General features: G+C 45.3%; 1 protein-coding gene across 1 annotated transcript in view; it reads left to right on the forward strand.

Moving 5' to 3' along the window:
• LOC142764859 (uncharacterized) overlaps positions 1 to 21724 on the forward strand; it is a 41461-nt gene that overhangs the window by 9902 nt on the left and 9835 nt on the right. Inside the window, exon 3 of the mRNA XM_075865388.1 lies at positions 2390 to 2437. Within this exon, the coding sequence (XP_075721503.1) occupies positions 2390 to 2437 (48 nt within the window). The remainder of the gene's footprint in view (positions 1 to 2389; positions 2438 to 21724) is intronic.

A 21724-nucleotide genomic window follows, 5' to 3' on the forward strand; every position in this document is an offset into this window, starting at 1 on the left:
TGGCCACTAATGTGAGATGCTACCAGTCTCATCTGATGTGCCTCAGGGCAGTGTCCTTGGCCCCTTATTGTTTTTGATATTCATTATTGACATAACCAACGAAATTCATTCCCCCTATTTCAATTAGGTTATTTGCGGATGACTGTGTACTTTATAATAAAATAAAAGCCATGAATATCAAGTATTGCTCAGCAATAATCTTAAAATTATTCTTTCCAGGTGTGATTGGTCAAGCATGCTGTTAAATGTCAGTAAAACAGTGTATATGTCAATAACTACAAAGAAGCTAAAAAAACTTTCTTTTGGGTACAAGCTGGGTTCTAAAATGCTTGCAGAATGAAGGAGTACAAGTACCTGGGAATCACAATAACTAACAATCTTAATTAGAATACGCATATTACCAACACATGCAACTCTTCGTTCAGAAAACTCCGTTTTCTCAGACATAAACCAAAGGGTGCACCCTGTAGTACAAGGTTAACGGCTTATACATCACTAATGCGGCCCAAACGTGAATACGGCAGCATTTTATGGGATCTGTACACAAAAATAATATCTATAGGCTGAAAATAATTGATCGTAAAGCTGTCAGGTTAATTTATTCTAAATACCGTAATACTGACTCTCGCTCTAGTTCAATGATGCAGAATACTATTCATACAATACACGTGTGCAGAAAAATACAGAGACTAAAATTCCTGTTTGCACAGAAAATTAAAGTCTTTGCTGTAACCCCAATTCCTTATTTATAGTCGCCCATTGCTCGAACAACACGCCATAGTCATGCTGTTTCTCTAACAACCTATCGGACACGCACTAATCTTTTCAAATATTCCTTCTTCTTATGAACTATCACCGACTGGAACAACCTACCATCTGCCACCTTACATAACGACAATTTCTTAAAACATGCTACTATTTGAACTTCTGGTTATGATGTATCAATTTTTATACCTTCATTATATGTGATCCTTCTGTTCCTTGATCCTTAGTTTAAAAAGCCAATGTCACTTGCCTTATCTCAAGCCTCTTTGTGTATATATGTCTGACATGCTTTTACCACATGGTCTTATTTCAGTGTGTGAAAACTTTTTGTTTGATGTTTCTACTCTTGTTGCTTCACCTTGACGTACCACTTTTGAAGAAATTATGAAGTTTCTGCCTTGTTTTATGCTGCAGTTTCTTTTGTACTCATTTCAGTGTTATTTTTTGCTGAGTATGTAATTTCTCTACCTTTATTTGCTTTGTTCGTGTCCTTTTGCCTTTCCTGCTTGGGCCCTTGTTTGTGCCTGCAGTATTTCATAAATAAAGAAAGAAATAGATAAATAAAAATAAATATGTATCTTTCATGGACCGTAGGCTGTCTCAACCCTTAAACGGGGAAGGGCGTTTGGAGTGCTTACGTATGTTGATGACTTCTTAGTTACTTAAAGCACAAAACAATTGTTGCGTTTTAGTTCATTATTGATGACTTTCTCCGAGCCTTCCGCCACAGTGGAAACAAAGTAGTCTTTACGCATGAGCTGCATACACTAACTACGTGAAAGTTAAAACGCCAGCAGCGGCTCATCGACGGATCAAGCCTCTTGGAATGACGAACAACAACCAAAGAAGGAATTGTTTTTAAATGGGTCAGCACGTTGTCAAACAGTTACGTACAGTCTGTTTCATAAGGCCATGCCACCACACAGTACAGGGAAGCTTTTTCCGCCACTTGTGTAGACTGCGTTAAGCGGCGTTCTCCTGCTCACTCATACAATCACTAGCAGAGTGACTTCTTCAGAATATGGATGGTGGAAAGCAGAGAAGAGAAGCCACAAGTACTAGGCCTGAGGGTATACATATACTGTGTGTGCCACAACATAAAAAAAGCAACACGGCTAACTGACACTGGGTGCCCATCTTGCCATCGGTATCCCACAAACTCACTCAGTTGTAGTGGCACATCCTCTGCTAATTTAACCAAGGGGCATGCTTCTACGAACATACGATATCCCAAAAATAATAAACATAAGTTACCATGCCCCTCAGGCAGTGCGTGTAATACTTCATAACATGAAACGCTGGGCTAGAAAACAATTAGTATCGGTCTGCATAACGATGTTTTGAACTTTTCTGCTTGATTATTTATTTGTTTAGCGGTGACAATAATTCAACATTTTTTGGCCCTCTTTATTAGTACCTGTTATCACACAAAACAATTATTACTATTCTAGGTCTTCTAATATACAGCTAAATTCAAGCTATCCAAAGAATTTGTCCTAATTCCAACACTGACAAACATACAATTACAATTGATTCAAGAGAAAAACAGTTGTCGAGACACTATTTCATTGTACGCTTTCTTGCACAGGGTTGATTTCTGATTTTGGTGTTGTCTTCGTTTCAGCCTGGGTCACCTGAGAATCCCGGAACTATCATACCTGGTTTATCACAGGCAAGTGTTTTATTGCTATGAAACATGACTGATGTTCTAAGTTCGAAGTATTTTGCCCCGCCGCGGTGGTCTAGTGGCTAAGGTACTCGTCTGCTAACCCACAGGTCGCGGAATGAAATGCTGGCTGCGGCGGCTACATTTCCGATGGAGGCAGAAATGTAGTAGGCCCATCTGCTCACATTTCGGCGCACGTTAAAGAACCCTAGGTGATTGAAACTTCCGAAACCCTTCACTACGACGTTTCTGATAATCATGTGATGTTTTAGGACGTTAAACGCTACATATCTATCTAAGTTCTAAGTGTGTACTCCATCGCGGCTGTGCGATACATTGCAAGAACCGACTGCAGAGCAAAAGACGAGAAAGGTTCACAAACGGTCAAAGAAAGGCACATGTCCGGAAGAAAGAGGAAGTTTTAAGGGATTAAAAATTGTCTACACGGGGCACTACCGTTAGGGCATGTGGAGCTGTTATCCTCTATAGGGCAGCTGGTTTTATTAGCGGTCCAGTGATTCCTACTCTCGCCTCCTATATAAACAAAGAAAATGCGAGGGAAACTTTGAAACGGGGTGCGGCAGAGAGATGTACTGAGATGTCGAATTCTTCACGTAAAAAAAGAAGTTTGTGAAATAATTCGTTGACCGCTACTATACTGCGTAACGTCTCATCTAAGTGCAGCTTCTTGTAGGTGTAACACCGACACGATTTCAAGTTCTAGCTATTCGCAAATTTTTTTATTGCTTACCCTGTATGGCTCTATACTTGTATCCCACTTCTGCTTACAGACTTTTTGAAGCTGGCAGTAATTTGCAAATAAATAAATGACATTCGTGACATATTGCCACAGAAACTATCAGCTCTGCAGTGCGACGCACAGCATTTTGCGCATTCGTGGAGCCCTGAATTAAGCGAAACATCGACAGCACCATTAGGACAAAGGAAGCCAAGCACGTTGCAGGTGCCAGCTCTGCATACGCACGAACTCTGCTGGAGGGCCGGTGCACTTGGCTGAGGAAGGACCCTGCGATTGGTCATTATTCTCCTCGTTCGCTCTATCGGTAACGACAATAACGACCATGCCGAAAGCGAGGCCGCTCAAGTCACGAATGGTTGCTTAAAATTCCTTTCCATGGAATGGAGACGAAAGTGCCATAAAAGGACGGGCTATTCGAGTTTCAGGCTATAAGAGATGTAGGTGTTTAGCAGAGTTATAGTATTAAGAAATGTCTGCCCTGGTCAAAGAAAACAGAGAATAGCACTGTACTTTCATAATTATTGTAATAAAGACCTTCAGTCGGGTTAGTTGGTCTACCAATGTTAAACTAAACGTAGCGCTAAAAGTTGCTTTGCATGAAACAACCAAACACAAGCATACAAGGTCAAGTTGTACTGTCAACGCATGATATCACTTTGTTCTTCAATGCACAGGGTGTGCCAGCCATCACGCAGTGCCGCTTAAGAAAAATGGAAAAGCATTACGCAAAGCAAGTCTAGTGTATATTATTCTCAGTATACTGTAGTAACCACTGCTAAGTTATGTGCTAATATGAAATAATTTCTCCCAATTTTAATAATAACTCCAAGAGTACTGTAACTCAATGCTGATGAGGCAGATATGGTCCTGGTGTATTGACATATATCAGTGGTCCTTTCAGCGATGTACTGGTTGCAAGCTTAATTTACCGGTTAATATAGAAAGCCACAAATTATGAAAAGTGATACGTGACAACATTGATGCGTGCACAAGGAAGCAGCATCCTCATACTGGCTTACTGAGAGATAGCCCGTATGAATGAAAAAAAATGCTGATAGAAAAACGTTACCTTATATCCATTAAGTGTTTGATAGCGAATGACCAAACAAATAAATCCCGTAAACTATAAAGCTTCCGTACATTCACTCAATCTTCCTACAAAGACGTGACAGCCGCAAGTGTGGTGTGCTTGTATGTATACTTTATATACCCAATGTTTTATTATTTCTATGCTGATGCAGGACTTACATGATATACGTGTTGATTTAGCTACTTAAACCCGATCTTGCGGTCCACAAGGCTTCCAATGTTTCGATTTAAGCATAACGGCCTTGTCCGAGAAAAAACAAAGCCACAGGATTTTGAACTATTGGATGTAGTAGAAAATTCTAGAACGCGATGATTATTCAAGTTATGTTAACTCATGTTGTCCTCCGGCTTGTTGCTGGCAGAATATTGACCGAGTTTTGAGCCTGCGGCCCTCATCTATGGGTCCGCTTGTTGACGAGCCATGCTAGTTTGACTGTGATAGTCTTCGCCGCTGTCGTCACTTCGGTGCCGGTTCTGGCGTCTCACTTCGTTCTTGCGAGTTCTCTCAACAGGGTTTCGACGGCGAGCCTTCACTTCTTAGGTGTTCATGGTGGAAGCTAAACAGCAGTGTTCCAAAGCGGCCGGAGGGATTTTCGACAAGAGAAGAAGCGCGACAATGAGCGCAATACATAGGCGCGGTCCTCTTGTGATGTCTTGTAAAAAGACACTTTTAGTTGGGTGTACGTAACGAGCCCACGTTCACAGTACTGCCGGGGGAAGAGCGGCGCATGAGCAGTATGTAAAGAGGTTTATTGAACAAACCAAATTGGCAGGCGAAAGATTCGAGACAGCGACAGAACGAGGAAGATGGAGGAGCTCGAATGCCGATCTCGCGGTGGCTTTCTCTGCGATGATGCTTGTTGTTCCCTGTTGTTGTCATCATTCCTTGATTATAATTGCCCCTGTCGAGAAAGATGAAGCCATCCTAGCGATCTATCAGGTGTGAAGAAGGAGGTCGAAGTACGGCTTCAAGCGGTCCACGTGAAAAATATCGTGTCCATGCCGACGTTGGTCACCAAGCGGCGTAAGCGGTTCAATGGCGTAATTGAAAGGCGATGTGCGCTCTACCACGCGGTATGAACCATGGTAAGTTGAAAGTAGCTTGGTAGATAAACCAGGTGCACAGGGTGGTACATACAGCCATACAAGGGTTCCAGGGGCGAACTTTGTGGCAGGAGGGTGGTCATCATCGCGGGCCTTTCTCTGGCATTGCTGGTCAGCTGTAGTTAACTGCTTCGCTAGTTGGCGGCATTCTTTGGCATGACGGGTGGCTTCGGACACGGTTGTGCACTCAGATACGTGTGGTGCGTATGGCAACAAAGTGTAAATTGTGCGCATTGGTGGACGTCTGTATAGACGTTAATGACAAAGAGCACTGTAGATCTGATGTAAGGCATGTGTATTTCACAATAAAAGGCGATGTTTTTATGGCAGACAAAGCAAATTCATGCGGCGCTTTCCGGCATCTTGATGATTCAGAAGAAAACGCCTGGCGTTTCATAAAAATCCTCAAGAATGGCCGTCGATAGGTGATGTGGGGGAACGCGTTTTTTTTTTTGGTCAGGTCTCTCAGCGATTGAACCCTAAATAAAATGGCACATTGGTACTTTTATTTATGGTGCAATATAACACACCTTGGAGGTTTTTCGAGATTTCACTCTTTAAATGTTCTAGTAGTACATCGTAAGGCCTTGAATACCTCGAACGCGAAACGTTGCGGTGGGTTACGCTAAGCCTCATCCGAAGCAGCGCTGGATACAATGCTGGTGTCGATCCAGTGAGCCCATGGCCGATCAGACTCCGTTTCTTCATTGCGCACCAAAGTTCAAAACAGCAAAGGTGAACGTGCGCATTCGGTGCATTCAGGCACCATGAAAAGAATCTACACAGCGATCACCACCTCATGATTTGTTCGCTGGTAGCCCTTGCACTGGCAACCATGTTTTGTGCAGATTACAGAGGCCACGTTATTACTTGGACGTCGGTAGTGCAACCAAGCTTATTTCTAACGTCGATAGCGCTGACAAGCATTACAAATCCTTGTGTCTTACATACCATCTTTCTGTTTGAGTGAAACACCTCAAGGTACGTTAAACTAAAGGTGTCACACGCTTCACCTGCCACGTACGCAACGCAATTGTCACAGGGTACGCAGATTCTCTGTACGACCAACTAAATGTGTCTAACTTATAAAACACGCACTGAGAGTGGACCACCGTTTAATTGGCGCCGTCCACGTGAGCCCTTGAGCCCTTTTGAAATCAACGCCGGGCCCCACCGTGGGGGTCTAGTGGCTAAGGTACTCGACTGCTGACCCGCAGGTCACGGGATCAAATCCCGGCTTCGGCGGCTGAATTTACGATGGAGGCGGAAATCTTCTAGGCCCGTGTGATCAGATTTGGGCGCTCGTTAAAGAACCACAGGTGGTCTAAATTTCGGAAGCTTTTCACTACGGCGTCTCTCATAATCATATGGCGGTTTCGGGACGTTAAAGCCCACATGTAAATCGAAATCAACGCAGGGACAGCACGCATAGGCATACAGCAAGAGCAACGAGAACTATAGCGCAGATGGTGCAACAGCGAGTGACGAATCAGTGTGACATAGAAAAATGTCTTCAGGTCTGCTCACAGCCGCCATGACGTCACTCGTTTTGCCCGAATGAGTGCGAGTACGGAAGGCTTTATATTCATTGCCACCGCCGTTTCCCGTAGAAATATAAAGCTTTTGTGGCAAGTTTTGCTTGCCTAACTCCTTCATTCTGCCTTTTGCGACAAAGAAGGTTTTTGTCTAAGTAATGCATTACCCTTGAAAATGTTTGGAGATCTATATGTAAGAGAAAAATTTGGTGGCCCTACAAAGTGACGGAGTATTTAAGGTAAATCTTGTGCATGATTTCTTGATTTACACACTTGCGCGCACACGCGCGCACACACACTACACACCGATAAGATGTCGAAATTTCTGCAGACCTATTTGTTCTCTTTCTAGCTTTCATAGAGACACAGATAATAAGAAGAGTGTGTGCTGCTGTATTAAGTGTATTATTGAGCTTAATATCACTCCCACAAGTATATTATTCCGTACAATATTAGAGGGTTGACCATTGCAAGAGAAAACAAAAGCTTTGGTTTCACGAAATCTTTTGTCACCGAAACAAAGAGCAGTGTTTAGGTCTTTTAATTGGACTTTCTAGCGCTGTTGCGTATAGTCGCTCAAAAAGAGCTTATGTCCAAAAAAAAATGTTAGTTCGGCGTCTAGATTAAACTGTGAAGCCCCTGTGGGAACTTATACGGCACCGCCAGTACTTCTATCCATATATTTGCTAATGGTTCTTGACTGTGGTAGCTTCAAGTAGAGCTCGCACATCTGAAAACCATTTGAGAAAGCGCTTTAGTGTAGGTGTCTACAGGCGTCAAGAGAGAGAGAGAGAGAGAGAGGACACAAGGAGAAAGGCAGGTAGGTTGACCAGGGCTGAGCCCCGGTAGGTTACCCTGCACAGGGGAAGGGGAGAGAGGGAAGAAAAATTATAGAAGAGGAGATAAAAAGTCACTGACTGCCCAACGCGTAACAGTTTCACCAACACAAAGGATGAAACAGGCCGGTGTCTTTGAGAAAATAAAACAGTGCTTTCGTTGTCTTTCGGAAATTAGATTAGCAGTGCCATTGTCGCAATACTTTCTCGACAGTGAAATCACTTCTGTCCAGTTGACTTAATACACTGCGCAGGTGAAGCCTCTCGTTTGTGTATGCCGGGCAGTAACATAAAACGTGTTCAATAGTCTCATCGACGGCACAGTCGTTGCACTCCACGCGGTCGGTCATGCCTATATTAAATGAGTAGGAATTGCTGAAGGCTACGCCCAGACGCAGACGGCGCAACACTGTACCTTTCTCCCTAGAGAGACCAGAAGGTAGCCGCAGTCGTAGAGGTGGATCGAGAGAATGTAGTCAATGATGTGTGAACTGTGATGACTGCCACTTCTGGAGTGTCATGTCCTGCGCCAGCTTACTTAGGTATCTAGTCGAGTCAATACTAGATAAAGTTATTGACACACGGTTTGCTTGTACGATTGAATGTCTGGCTGCTTCATTGGTGATGTCAATGCTGGAGATACCACAATGACTTGGTATCCATTGGAACACAACGTTGTGTCCTTGTTCGGTCGCATAGTGCAGCATTTCTCTGATCTCCCATACCAGTTGTTCGTACGACCCACGATGAAGTGCCGACGAAAGATAATGTAGAGCCGCCTTTGAGTCACAGAATACTGCCCATCGATTAGCCGGTTGTCGCTTGATATAATCAATGAAACCTCGCAGGGCAACAATTTCTGAACCAGTCGATGTGCACACGTGACCAAGTTTGTAAGTGATATTGATGTGTCGCGATGGAATGACGGTGGCGCTGGTGAAGCTAGTCTGAGTAGTATATCCATCCGTGTATACGTGGATTCTGGCAGCGTAGAAAGTGTGTAAACAGCCCAGAGTCGCTTGCTTCAAAGCCAAGGTGGAAAGAATTTTTTTATTTCTCATTCCTATTTCTTATTCTTTATACGCGTCAAGGGTAAAAAACCGGATGGTAGCAAAGTGCGGTAGGAGCTGACGACTTAAGAGAACGACGCCTGCAGTTCTTTTTCTGGCATAAATGTCAAGTGGCTTGATACCATCCGTGAAATGTGCCGAATATGTTCTCTCAGCACGTCGGTTGTGACGCAAGTCCTAACCAGATGATCCCGAGCCAATATAACTGTTCCAGCGGTTGAGGTAGTTTGTGGTAGGCCGGGACAAACTTGTAGTTCCTATGCATGCACGCTATAAAGGGCTTGCATGTTTGTCTAGCAAGTTTTAGAAAGCAGAGGAGAACTGTAGTGCAGTACACTAATAAAAAGTGCTTGGTAAAGCTGTAGCATGGAACTCATTGACAGACGTCATCTTTTTCCAGCGATGACTTTCAGGACGCGGGCAATATATACCAGTTTCGCTTTCAAGCTATTCACATGAGGGCTCCAGGAGAGGTCACGGTCAACAATGACATCTAGAAAACGATGGCTGCGCTAAGTAAAATATGGTATGGCTATTAACGCTTATCGGGCAACTTGTCATCGCCTTGCGTGTGAAGGCCACCAGTGCACATTTTTCTGTTGAGATTTTTAGGCCTTGCGTGCGAAGATAGTCAGGTGCTTGCGACGCTGCCCTCTGTATCCTTGCTCTAACTTGTAGGCGTGTCAATGCATATGCCCAACACAGATGTCATCAGCGTATACAGAAACACCGACTGTTTCAGGAAGAGCTTCTGCCAGGTCAAGGAAGGCAAGATTGAAAAGAACTGGGCTTGAAACACCACCTTGCGGGACGCCACGGCACTTGTAGTGGTCTGAGGTTGCGCCATCTTCAGTATATACAAAAACAAATCTTCGTGTCAGGTAGCTTTGAACCCATCGCAACATTTGCCCTCCCAGTTCAAATAACAGCAGTGCGTCAAGAATAGCTTGATGGGAAAACGTTCTGATATGCGCCTTTCACATCAAGAAAGAGCGCAAGTGCTAGTCGTTTCCTAAATTTCTGCTGTTCTACTGATGACACCAAATTCATGACGTTGTCAATCGATGAACGGTTTCATCGAAATCCCGCCTTGGAGTCGGGGTAAATGCTGTGTCGTTCAATGTACAATACCAGGCGCGTGAGAATCATGCACTCCATGAGTTTCCCAACGCAGCTGGCGAGAGCTACAGGCCGGTAAGATGTCAGCACCAGAGGAGATTTTCCTGCTTTTAGAAGTGGCACAAGACGGCTCCGTTTCCCTTCTTGAGGTACGATGCCATCTTTTCATGACCGATTGAATAAATTTAGTACTTGTCGTCCAGCTGCTTGGCCTACGTGAAGCAGAGCTGTATACGCTATCCCATCTGGCCCTGGTGAAGAAGAACGCCTACACAGTGTCAGTGCAGCTTCTAGCTCTTCCATAGAAAATGTAGCGTGCACACTTATGCCTCGCGGACCGGGGATATCGCATAAAAGATCATCCGGGAATAGGAATTTCCCGCCGGGGATGTTCGCGCAAAAATCCTCTGCAACGTCAATTTCGCAGCGTTTGAGACGAAGTGCGAGAGCCCTGAAGGGATGACGTTGCATGGCGCCTGAGCGAAGACTTTGTAGACCCATACATGAAGATCCTTACATGAGACAATAGCTTGCGTGGGTCTAATGACTCACAAAAGCTTTTCCGCCTTTGATCCTGCAGTCAATCTATTCGGTGTTGTATATTTTATGCATACGCCGTGCTACTCTGACATAAATAATTTACTTGGTACGCCTGTATCTTTTCTCAGCACGTTTACGTAAGGCCTGAAGCCTTTCTAATTTCATGTCAAGCTCCGTGCACTTCTGTGAGCGTGTGAAGCGATGTGTACAATTTTTCATTGCATCTGCAATTACTTCTTCTAAGCCACACAAGGAATCAATTCTGCACGTGTCCTCCACTTCATCTTAATAAAGTGTGCAGTCTATATACCGATTGACCGACGAGGACACAGTCTCTTGGTCATCGATGCTGACATAAGTCAGAATGTGGTCGCTACCGTGGGTTTTGATATCTGTAAACTACTGCACTTTTGAGCTTAGACAACATGACACCAGTGTCAGGTCGAGGAAGTTGCCGTACGTCGTTCCTCGAAGGTATGTTGGGCTACCATCACTCAGAAGGTGCAGGTTGTGGTCTGACACAAACAATATCAGGGAGCGCCCCTTCGAGTTTGTCCTCAAGCTCTCCCGTATTGGAGGATGTGCCTTGAAATAACCTGTTATAATGCAAAAACCTGGAATAGCTGCCATAATGTCTGTTAGTCTCTTACAAATAAATGAACTTGTCGGGCATATATATACACCAAAAAGTGTAAAAGACGACCGTTTCCTCTTCAGAGTAATGCACACGTACTGGTTGTCGTCATCAGGTGGTATATAGCATGGGCTAAATAAGTAAAATCCTTGTGAATGTAAACAATAACCTCGATGCTACTTCCATTCGGGGTTGAGGTGAAAGACTCGTATCCTGATATTTCTAAAGTCGATGAGTTCGACTCAAAGATTACCATTATCGGGAAGCGGTTTTTAAACATGAATTGCCCGAATTCCGATATCTGTGGCGTCAGGCCTCTCATCTTCCATTGAAATATGAAGGCGTTCCGATTATCATCTGCAAACGATGACTGTTTCCGTTCTTCTTAAACAATCGACTTCCGAAGGCTTCCTATAACCAGGCTGATAGTATCCAGCAGCTGCAATGCGCTTCGTGCTATTGGTGTTTGCACCCTCTCCATGAACACACGAATGGTACTCACGAGGTAGCTGACCATGGTGACTATTTGTTTATCTTCCTCTGTTGGTTTGAAGAATTCAGACGAGAGTGCTTCACCGCTGAAGTATGATGCCCCTCTCGAGTGGAGTGTAGTCGAGGGAGTTCCGGACAGGTGTCAGCTGTGTCACTCGTGGCGGCTTCTTAACCCTTTGACCGGACTGGGCTTGTTCTGGGAGACAGAAGTGGAGGCGACTTTGAGCGAGGTTCAGGAGACAACGGTGTCTTGGATGTCTTGGAGTGCCGTCGATGTCGCGATCGTCGTCGTCTAATGCATACGGCTGCCTCCCGGTCAGACGAGTTATCCCGAAGTATTTTCTTCAGCACTGCCATTTCCCTTAGAATAATCAGACAATCCTTCGAAGATGCATCATGAGGCCCGTCGCAATTGGAACATCTCCGAGTATTGGATGAACATGCCCTAGTGGCGTGAAGTTCAGTGCATCGAGCACAAACGGTGGTGTGCTTGCACACACTGCTCACGTGACCCAATTTCTTACATTTTCTGCACTGAAGTGGCCTCGGTACGAAGGGACGAACAGCGTGCCAAAGTGTCCCACCTTCACGTGTGACGGGAGGGTTTCACCGTTGAATATGATCTTCACGCAGCGTGATGTGCCTAGACGAAAAACACTTGTCTTGATTGTGTTATGACCTGAAAAAAGTAGCTATGAATTAGTATGTTGTTGAAAGTAGCAAAAACAGATGTCATTCTAGCATGCTTCCATTTGCCTGATTGTCCTTTTATAGTTTGATGAGTATTTTTGTAGTTACAAATAACTTTACGAATAATTAACTTTTTTTTTCTTGATGCAGAAAAAATAATTAGCTGTTGCTACACTAGCTTGAGAAAAATACGCACTAAGCCTGCGTCATATGACGCCATTCCTCTTCTTAAAATTGTGCTGCATCAAAGCGAAGACACCATGTGAAAAAGGGAGGTACGAAGTTTTGTGGAGCACTCAGGCGTTTCTAGCACATACGCAAAAGCTCTTCACGTCATGCTCAAAGGACTGCATTGCTGAGGAAAGGGGGCGACAACGTTTGCGTTCCCGCTCGTGCTGCTGATAAACCAGAGGCGGCAAGAGGGCACACAAATTCCTGAAACCTGACAAACTAATGCTACAGATGCAGTCTGCGTGGACAAATGAAAATGAGAGCCCCACAAAGCTCTCAGCACTGAGTTTTTAAAACCAGAAATTGGGAAGCACCCACTGGCAGTGAGCTCCCCTACACCTACCGCGGCCGAGATTTCTTGAGGGTGACCAAAACTAAAATTTCATTTTTCGCGCTTAAAACACACTACCAATTTTGAGCAAACATCACAGGTGAGGAGAACGAACAAAAGAAAAGAACGAAAACAAGTGATGCGTATACCAACGATGAAAGAAGAAAAAAAATGTATCCTCTCGTGGCTCCAGCGCAAATTTCAATAATGTACCGACAAGATGTCATACCTCAAATCGAGTCAGTTAGGTACTTGAAGGTAACCTACACCGTAACACTTAACTGGAGTCCTCCATAGAAAACATGGCTGCTAAAGGAGCACGTGCCATAAGTATGCTGCGCAGGCTCAGTAACTATCGTGCCGGTTTGCGTAGAGACGTGCTCTTCATGAATCTCATGATATACTGCATGTACATTCGACCGATATGACAATTCGGCTGCGTTTTGTTTTCTGGCGCTCCTACTTATAAAGTTTGATCACTGATTCGGTTAGAACGCGAATCAATACGATTATTTTTAGGGCCACCTAACTATATTGCAAACTATACCCTATATTAGGAATCCCGCATGCCTTCTCTTATCAAAAGGTTTGATATTTCCAGTACGAACATTCCTAAAGATCTATGAATAACTTAGAGGAGGTGCCAGTACGTCTTCATCAAACAGCAGGCCTCAATTTTCAAGCACCAACGGTCTCATATACGGTACCCTCAAGTTATTTTTACACAGAAACTTTAAGACACCTTAAGAGTTAACCTCCGGAATATACTTGTACTCAATGGGAGATGCTACTCGAAGACACTTTTTTTAATATTCACCCTAGAGCAAAGAAACTTGACCTGTTTATGGAACTTTTTATGCTAATTTCAAATACGTAATTAGTTTTCTTGCAAGTTACACACTTTTAGCTCTGCAACCCTATTGCCCCCCCCCTCTTTTCATTCCTAAACTTCTGTAATTTTTTACCACTTATAGTTCATAGTGCTTCAAATAAAAGGTAAAGTTCAAATAACTAATTAGGAAGCACATACAGAATATGTATTACGCGTGAAAATTTTATATTTAAAAAGTCCATATTTCACCTACCCTAGTAAAGGTATGCATACGATTCTTTTATTATACTATAAAATATTGAGATTTAAACTAGGTAATTGCATTTGTATTATTTTGGAAAAAAACTTAGGCAAAGTTTTATGCAGATCCGAGCACTAGAAGTGCCCGAAAAGAGGAGGGGCACATTAGAAAAAATGACAAATGTTCTGTTTTGAGAAGAACGAGTTTCGAAGTTATAATTTTTTATTTATGAAAGATATAAATAAATAAGATGAAATTTGTACACCAAGAAGAACAATACTTCATATAAAGGCCACTGCGACTAAACTACGCCAGCATCATGAGTTTGTCCGCTTCGGCTTTTTCAAGCCGACTCCTCACAGACATTTCGCACACAGACAGAGCTATGAAACGCTTGCTGAACTTCCGCTCCATCTGGCAGAGCCTTGTGCCAACTGCAAGCTAGGAAGAAGTTTGACAGAACTGCGAAAGCCAAACTAAGTCTAGTGTCATGCCATTTTGCAGCCATGTTTGTGCCAAATACCGTCGTACATAATAGCAATTTCGTCCCTGCTAACTTGTCTCACTGCGAGCACTTTCGACCTCTCAAGATTGGCGCGGGCGTCATCCATTGCCGCAACAAGAACTTTCCGGCTGACGGGTGTGATTGACTTTTGGTGCAGCGGCTTTTTCAAGCCAGCAACTGCCGCAAATCGGACCAGCTGCTCGTAGTCTATTCCTACAGAGCGCGCCGCACAATGGCTTTCACTTTTTTCATTCAAAACGGAGATAATTACACGAGAAAAGAATATTTCAGCTGCGCTGCTCGACAAGACTAGGACCCCGCAAATAGGTTTCACAGCACATGCACACGCTCAGCGGCCAATGGCGGTCCCCGATTCGTACGATGTGATAAGCCAGTCGCGGCGCTCGAAAAACGCGCAGAAGAGCGCTTCTTTTTATTATTTCTTGCGCTGCATTAGCAAGGTAAACATACCGTTATTTGAAGAGTGAGGCTCGACTCTTCTACTCATGCGATCAACAATGGCGAGCGGCGGCACATTATTGGTGACAAGGTGCTTGAAGACTGCACACTTCGCACCATTTAACAGGCACGTTGTGCTTTTTAGAGGCAGTTTTAAAGCATTTCCGGTTAAGTCGCAGCCTGTATTATTTTTTTCATAACAGTAGAGGTACTAATCTTATCAAAACAGGTGAAAATAAAAATCTGTAATTTAAAAAAAACTCGCATTTTTCGACCCACATCTCCCCTCCACACTGTAGATGCAATCAGAATTGAATATATATATATATATATATATATATATATATATATATATATATATATATAGTAAATCTAACAGACTGTAATGTTAAGAAATGTAATGCCAAGAAATACAATCTTTGGCATTATTGTCTGTTATATCTCATTAATATTGTGTCAAAACAGGGTAAAACGAGCCCTTAGGTATAAACTTCTTTCCCTTATAGATATATATATATATATATATATATATATATATATTGGAGGACCAGGACGTATACGGCTGAAGGGGGGCCGTTTATTTTGGTCGCGAAGAGAAGCGCCGGAGCGGCCAACAGGTTGATGATCGCAGTCTCGTCCTCTTCTTTCATCCTCCAGCTTGAGGCAGCCAGCGTGTTCACCCATCTTCGTTTTCTTCCAAGGCATGCGTAACATTCCTCCCCTCGCAGACGAAGCCCGCCGGGCGATGTAACCGATTCACCTTGGTGTGTACAACTTCAGTCGAGCGACATGGACTGCTTGGGTTTTAGCGGCTCTTCTACCACTTCTCGTGAGGCGAGCTATTGTGTATGTGACTTCCGTGATTTTGTCGAGAACGACAAACGGTCCGTCGTATGTGGCCAAGAACTTTTGGCATAACCCGCGTCTTCGTACCGGAGTCCACAGCCACACTAAGTCGCCTGGGTGGTAAGTTACAGGCCGGTGGCGGACGTCATAGCGTACCTTCAATTTTTCCTGTGCTGCCAAAGTGCGTAGACGAGCAATACGACGCGCTTCTTCTGCAAGGCAGAGGATTGCGGTGACTGAGAGGTTCTCGTGCGCCGAGAATGGCAAAACTGTGTCGAGTGTGTGCCGTGGCAGTCGTGCGTACATCAAGAAAAAGGGGCTATAGCCTGTTGTCTCGTGCTTTGCGGTGTTGAACGCGTACGTTATAAATGTTAGCACGTCATCCCAGTTCTTGTGGTCGGATGCCACATACATAGAGAGCATGTTTACAATTGTTCGGTTGGTGCGCTCCGTGAGCCCATTTGTTTGCGAATGGTATGGCGACGAGTGACGAAGGCGGGACTCACTCAATCGAAGCAGCTCTTCTACTATGTCTGCCGTAAATTGTCGCCCACGATCACTGATGATCACCTGAGGTGGACCATGGCGGAGGATAACGTGCCGCAGCAGGAACACAGAGACGTCGCTGGCAGTTGCGGTTGGTATGGCCGCCGTCTCGCAGTAGCGCGTGAGGTAATCAACACATACAATTATCCAGCGATTGCCCTTAGCCGACTTTGGAAAAGGGCCCATGAGGTCAATGCCCACCTGTTGGAAAGGTGCGCTTGGAGGTGGCAGGGGCTGTAGAAGACAAGCCAGAGCAGTAGACGGGCGTTTGTGGCGTTGACACTGTGTGCAGCTGGCCACATACGCCTCGACTGACTGTCGCATTTCTGGCCAATAAAAACGTTCCTTAGCACGGTAAAGCGTCCGCGCAGAACCTAAATGTCCGGACGTAGGATCGTCGTGCATCACACCTAAAATTGCTGTCCGAAGTGTTTCTGGCACTACCAGGAGGAAACGTGCGCCAGTGCTGGAAAAGTTCTTCTTATATAGGAGTCCGTTGCGTACACAGAAATGGCATGTCGTAGGAGCTGTGCAAAGCGATGATAGCCTGGTGTCCTTTCGCTGTTCATCTTTGAAAGTACTGAGGTCGGGAAACTTTGGTGACACAGAAGCTACGAGGTGATCGAAATCATCGGCGTCACACTCTATAGTGCTCAGTGGCATGTGCGAAAGGCAATCTGCGTCGGCGTGTCGTCTACCACTTTTGTACGAGACTATAAAGTTATACTCTTGGAGCCGAAGTGCCCAGCGCGCTAGACGGCCACAAGGATCCCGAAGGTTGACGAGCCAACACAATGAGTGGTGGTCGGTGACGACTGTAAAAGGGCGTCCGTATAAGTAAGACCGAAACCGCTGAATCGCAAAACTACCACGAGGCATTCTTGTTCTGTGACAGTGTGATTCTGTACGGGCCTACTCAAGAAGCGACTTGCGTATGCAATCACGTGCTCGAGGTTACCATAGCGTTGAACTAGGACGGCACCAATTCCTATGCCGCTGGCATCTGTGTGCAGTTCGGTTGGAGCTGATGGGTTGAAGTGTTGAAGAACAGGCCGCGACGTCAGGAGGAACTTCAGTTGACGAAAAGAGGAGTCGCACTCCGGTGTCCACTCGAAGGGAGTATTCTTCCGTAGCAAACATGTCAGCGGATACGCGACATCGGCAAATTTAGGTATAAAGCGGCGAAAATAGGAGCAAAGCCCCAAAAAACTGCGGAGCTCCTTCACAGAGCGCGGCACATTGAATGCTTCAACGGCTGCTGTCTTCTGGGGATGTGGACGAATGCCCTCCTGATCGACTAGGTGCCCAAAAACAAGGGTTTGTCGGTCTCCGAAGTGGCATTTCTTTGAGTTAAGAACAAGGCCAGCGTTTCTTATGCAAGTCAGTACAGTATCCAGACGTGAATTGTGTTCGCTGAAGGTGTGGCCAAAGATGACGACGTCGACGAGATAACACATGCAAATGCTCCACTTCAAGCCACTAATAACAGTGTCCATAAATCGCTCGAAGGTCGCCGGCGCGTTGCACAGTCCAAATGGCATCACGTTGAATTCAAAAAGGCCGTCAGGTGTTACAAAGGCTGTCTTTTCTTTATCTTCAGGATGCATGGGAATTTGCCAGTAGCCCGATCTTAAGTCTACAGAGGAAGCGTAAGAGGCCGAATGCAGACAATCTATGGCATCATCACAACGTGGAAGTGGGTACACGTCTTTTTTTGTTACAGCATTCAATCGGTGATAATCGACGCAAAATCTCCAGGGTCCGTCTTTCTTTTTAACGAGAATTACTGGAGCTGCCCATGGACTTACCGACTCTTGAATGATACCGTTTTCAATCATTTCGTTCACTTGCTCATTAATACTCCGCCGCTCTTATGGCGAAAAACGGTATGGCTTTTGTCTAATCGGATTGGTCAAACCCGTGTTGATAGTGTGACATGTCTGAGAAGCAGGGATTAGGGGCGCTTTGTCTTTCTGCGCAAAGTCGAATGCAGAGACGTGCTTCGAAAGTACATTGACCAATGTTCGGCGTTCACTTGTGCTCAGCGACTTATTCGTCATTGACAGAAGAGCCGTTTCGAAACTGTGACTACGATGCTCTTCCGGCGCATCTCTAAGCTCGGTCACCAGTAAGGCCTCGTGTTGTCCACTCACGACGGCTAACTTTAGACCATCTAGTAATATCACGGGTTCTGTAGAGCAATTGACAGTCCATAAACCAGCGCGTCCACGTCTGATCGACACCACACAATGTGGGATCAACACATTCTTTTTCATGCAGTTGGTATACACTGGTTCTACGTTGGCATCAAAGTTGGCGGAATAGTGGTCGCTGCAACCAACAGGTACACAAACGGTTGATAACGGTGGTATGATAGTGTCGCCACGGACACACAATGCCGTCTCACCATCCACAGGGTTTTCCAAGAGTGCTGGCGGAACGTGATCAGTCAAGACAATTGTTCCTGTGCGGCAGTCGACAGTCGCAGCACACTCCCTCAAAACGTCCATACCCAAAATAACATCACGTGTCACCTGCGGAATAATCACAAACTCCGTTGGGATAACGCGGCCTCCGAGAAATACGTTAGCTTGACACACACCAACAGGATGCAGTGCCTCATCACTCACTCCGCAAAACTTCGCAGCTTGATTCCACCTAAATGATACCTTCCGCCCCAAGGTATCTTTAAAACACGCACTCATGACCAAAATGGTTGCCCCCGTATCCACCAAAGCCATCACAGGCACACCGTCTACAAAAACATGTACTTTGTTCTTGAGCATCAACACAGGAGGTATTTCTGATATTAGCACGTCTCCGGCGACCTCACCTCCATCGGCTGCGCTTGCTAGTTTTCCTGTGGCAGAGGAGACGTGTTGCGGCGCCGTGGTGAAGGAGAACGGGGAACACGAAGCGGTGGAGGCGTCAAGCTCCTGTCAGATGTAGGGGAGTGGTTCCGGAAGCTGCGTGTCCAGTAGTCGTCGCGAGGCAGCAGGTGTGTTGCATTAGTGTCGTCGTACGATCGATCAGACGATCGTATGAAGTGTTGTGGTGGGCCATAGTACGTTGCTCGCGGGTCATCGCGAAGTCGTACGGAAGGCCGTGCAAAGTGTGGTGAATAGCCATACCGTGGGGCTACACGTCAACAGTCGCAAAATCGCGAAATATGTCCTGGTACACCACAGGAGTAGCAAACTGTGAGAGGTCGAAACTCTCTTTGTTCGTTGATGAATCGAACATCGTCTTCTCTGGCGGAGTGGGTCGGTTCGTTCCGTATATCATAGTGATAGACCGGGCGTCGCGAAGAAGGCGGACGCTGGGGGCGTCGGTCATGGCGAGGAGCTGGCAACCGTGGTGCTCTCCTTGGCTGTGGGGGTGCGCTGTACTCAACAGCTGCTGCACTAACCATCGATTTCCAAGGGGTCGTAGAAGGCGGCGGCGCAGTCACAGCCTCACGTGGCACATGTACCGAATGTTGGTCGTTTACAGATTGGTGATCAACTGCTGAATGCGTCTGTTCTCTATAGCGAGAAAGTTCTTCGCGAACAATCTCTCGAATCGTCGAGGACATGTCTGGGCAGGTGCTCGTGTCGATGCTGGCAACCGTTGTAACATTTGTGAGCCGGCCGAACTTTGGAGCAATCCTGCGCATTTTCAGCTGTTCGAAAGTTCGGCAATGCCGAATCACGTTGGACACCGAGCTCAGGTGCTCTTTTCCGATTAGAAAATTATATACATCTTCGGCTATGCCTTTCAGCAAATGCCCTACTTTGTCGTCTTCTGACATGTGATCATTGACCACCTTGCAGAGCTTCAGCACATCCTCTATATACGTGGTACATGTCTCACCTGGAAGCTGCGCGCGTTGAGACAATGTCTCCTCTGCCCGCTTCCTTTTGACGCTCGAGTCGCTGAAACACGCTTTCAGCTCTGCAACAAAAACGTCCCACGTCGTCAGTGTGTCCTCGTGGTTTTCGTACCACATGAGCGCAGTATCCGTAAGGCAAAAAACCGCATTGCTGAGCTGAGCGGCGGCATCCCAGCCGTTGGACTTGCTGACTCGCTTGTACTGGACGAGCCACGCGTCGACATCCTCTCCCGATTTTCCTCCAAAGGTTGGCAGGACTCGGTGGTAGGGCACGGAACCGATTGGAGTTAGCATTGAAGCGTTAGATGGCTGATCTTGGGCCTTTACGATCGGCGCAGGCGGGAGTCCGGCAAGGCGGCGGCTGTGGCGTAGTCCAGGTAGTGAAGCTCACGTCGTTGGGCTTGTCTTACCCAGCACGCTTCCACCAATCTGTTACGCACAAGGAGGACCAGGACGTATGCGGTTAAAGGGGGGCCGTTTATTTTGGTCGCGAAGAGAAGCGCCGGAGCAGCCAACAGGTTGATGATCGCAGTCTCGTCCTCTTCTTTCTTCGTCCAGCTTGGGGCAGCCAGCATGTTCACCCATCTTCGTTTTCTTCCAAGGCATGCGTAACAATATATATATATATATATATATATATATATATATATATATATATATATATATATATATTTACATATATATATATATATATGAATGCGAAAAATTTACCATATCATTAAATAAATGGCATTTTGGAAGGTCGTTTGGCCAATCTAGAAACATCCAATGTGATACTGGTTCACGCTTTCGTTTACGAAGAGAAGATTACGTAGGAACCGTATCAACCTCTCTAGATTGGGCTTTCTCAAAAGGATTACCTGTTTTTTACCCCTTTTTACCAAGCTAAACTACTGGTAATAGTCCTAGCATTGCGTAAATTGTCCCAAGGTCTATCAGCGGTGGTTGTTCTAACAGAGTGTCTATCTGGGCGCCCTGCCTTAAGCACACCAACTTTTCGCGTAGCTTACAGACATTCTACTCGCTCATTCCTAGACATGTGCGACTCGTTCGACTTGTTTTGGAACAAGGTCATACAGGTTTAGTTCCCAATGAGCACGCAGTTGCACTAGCTGTATCCTTCCTTGATGGTCCTGTTCTACCTATCTTGCCTACATCTTGATATGTCACAGCATCATACTTTGAAAAACGTACAACGGCTAATAATCAGACTATTCACAGTTAAAGTTCCTTTGGAAGAACAAGTGGTGTTAATCGAGATAGGAGGAAATATTTGTTACAAGACTGCATTGTAGAGTCCTTTCAATGAACTTTTATCTTCACAGGTCGGGTCTGGCACAGTCGTCTTTATTGCTTCACTATAATGGGAGCGAATTTTCGGAGCACTTCTTTTTGTCATGTCGAAGATTCAAAAGTCAAACGGAAAGACTACTGAAAGGAACCCAACAAAAATTGGACTTAAACTTGTCACTTCCGGTGATTCTCTCATTTGGCTCAATCGCGTTTGAATTGAGCCAGTGGAGCGTTTTTACCGCTGTTACAAATCTCTGTCAAAAGTCCAA

Source organism: Rhipicephalus microplus, chromosome 6, assembly GCF_043290135.1.
Source record: "Rhipicephalus microplus isolate Deutch F79 chromosome 6, USDA_Rmic, whole genome shotgun sequence".
Classification (NCBI taxonomy): Eukaryota; Metazoa; Arthropoda; class Arachnida; order Ixodida; family Ixodidae; genus Rhipicephalus; species Rhipicephalus microplus.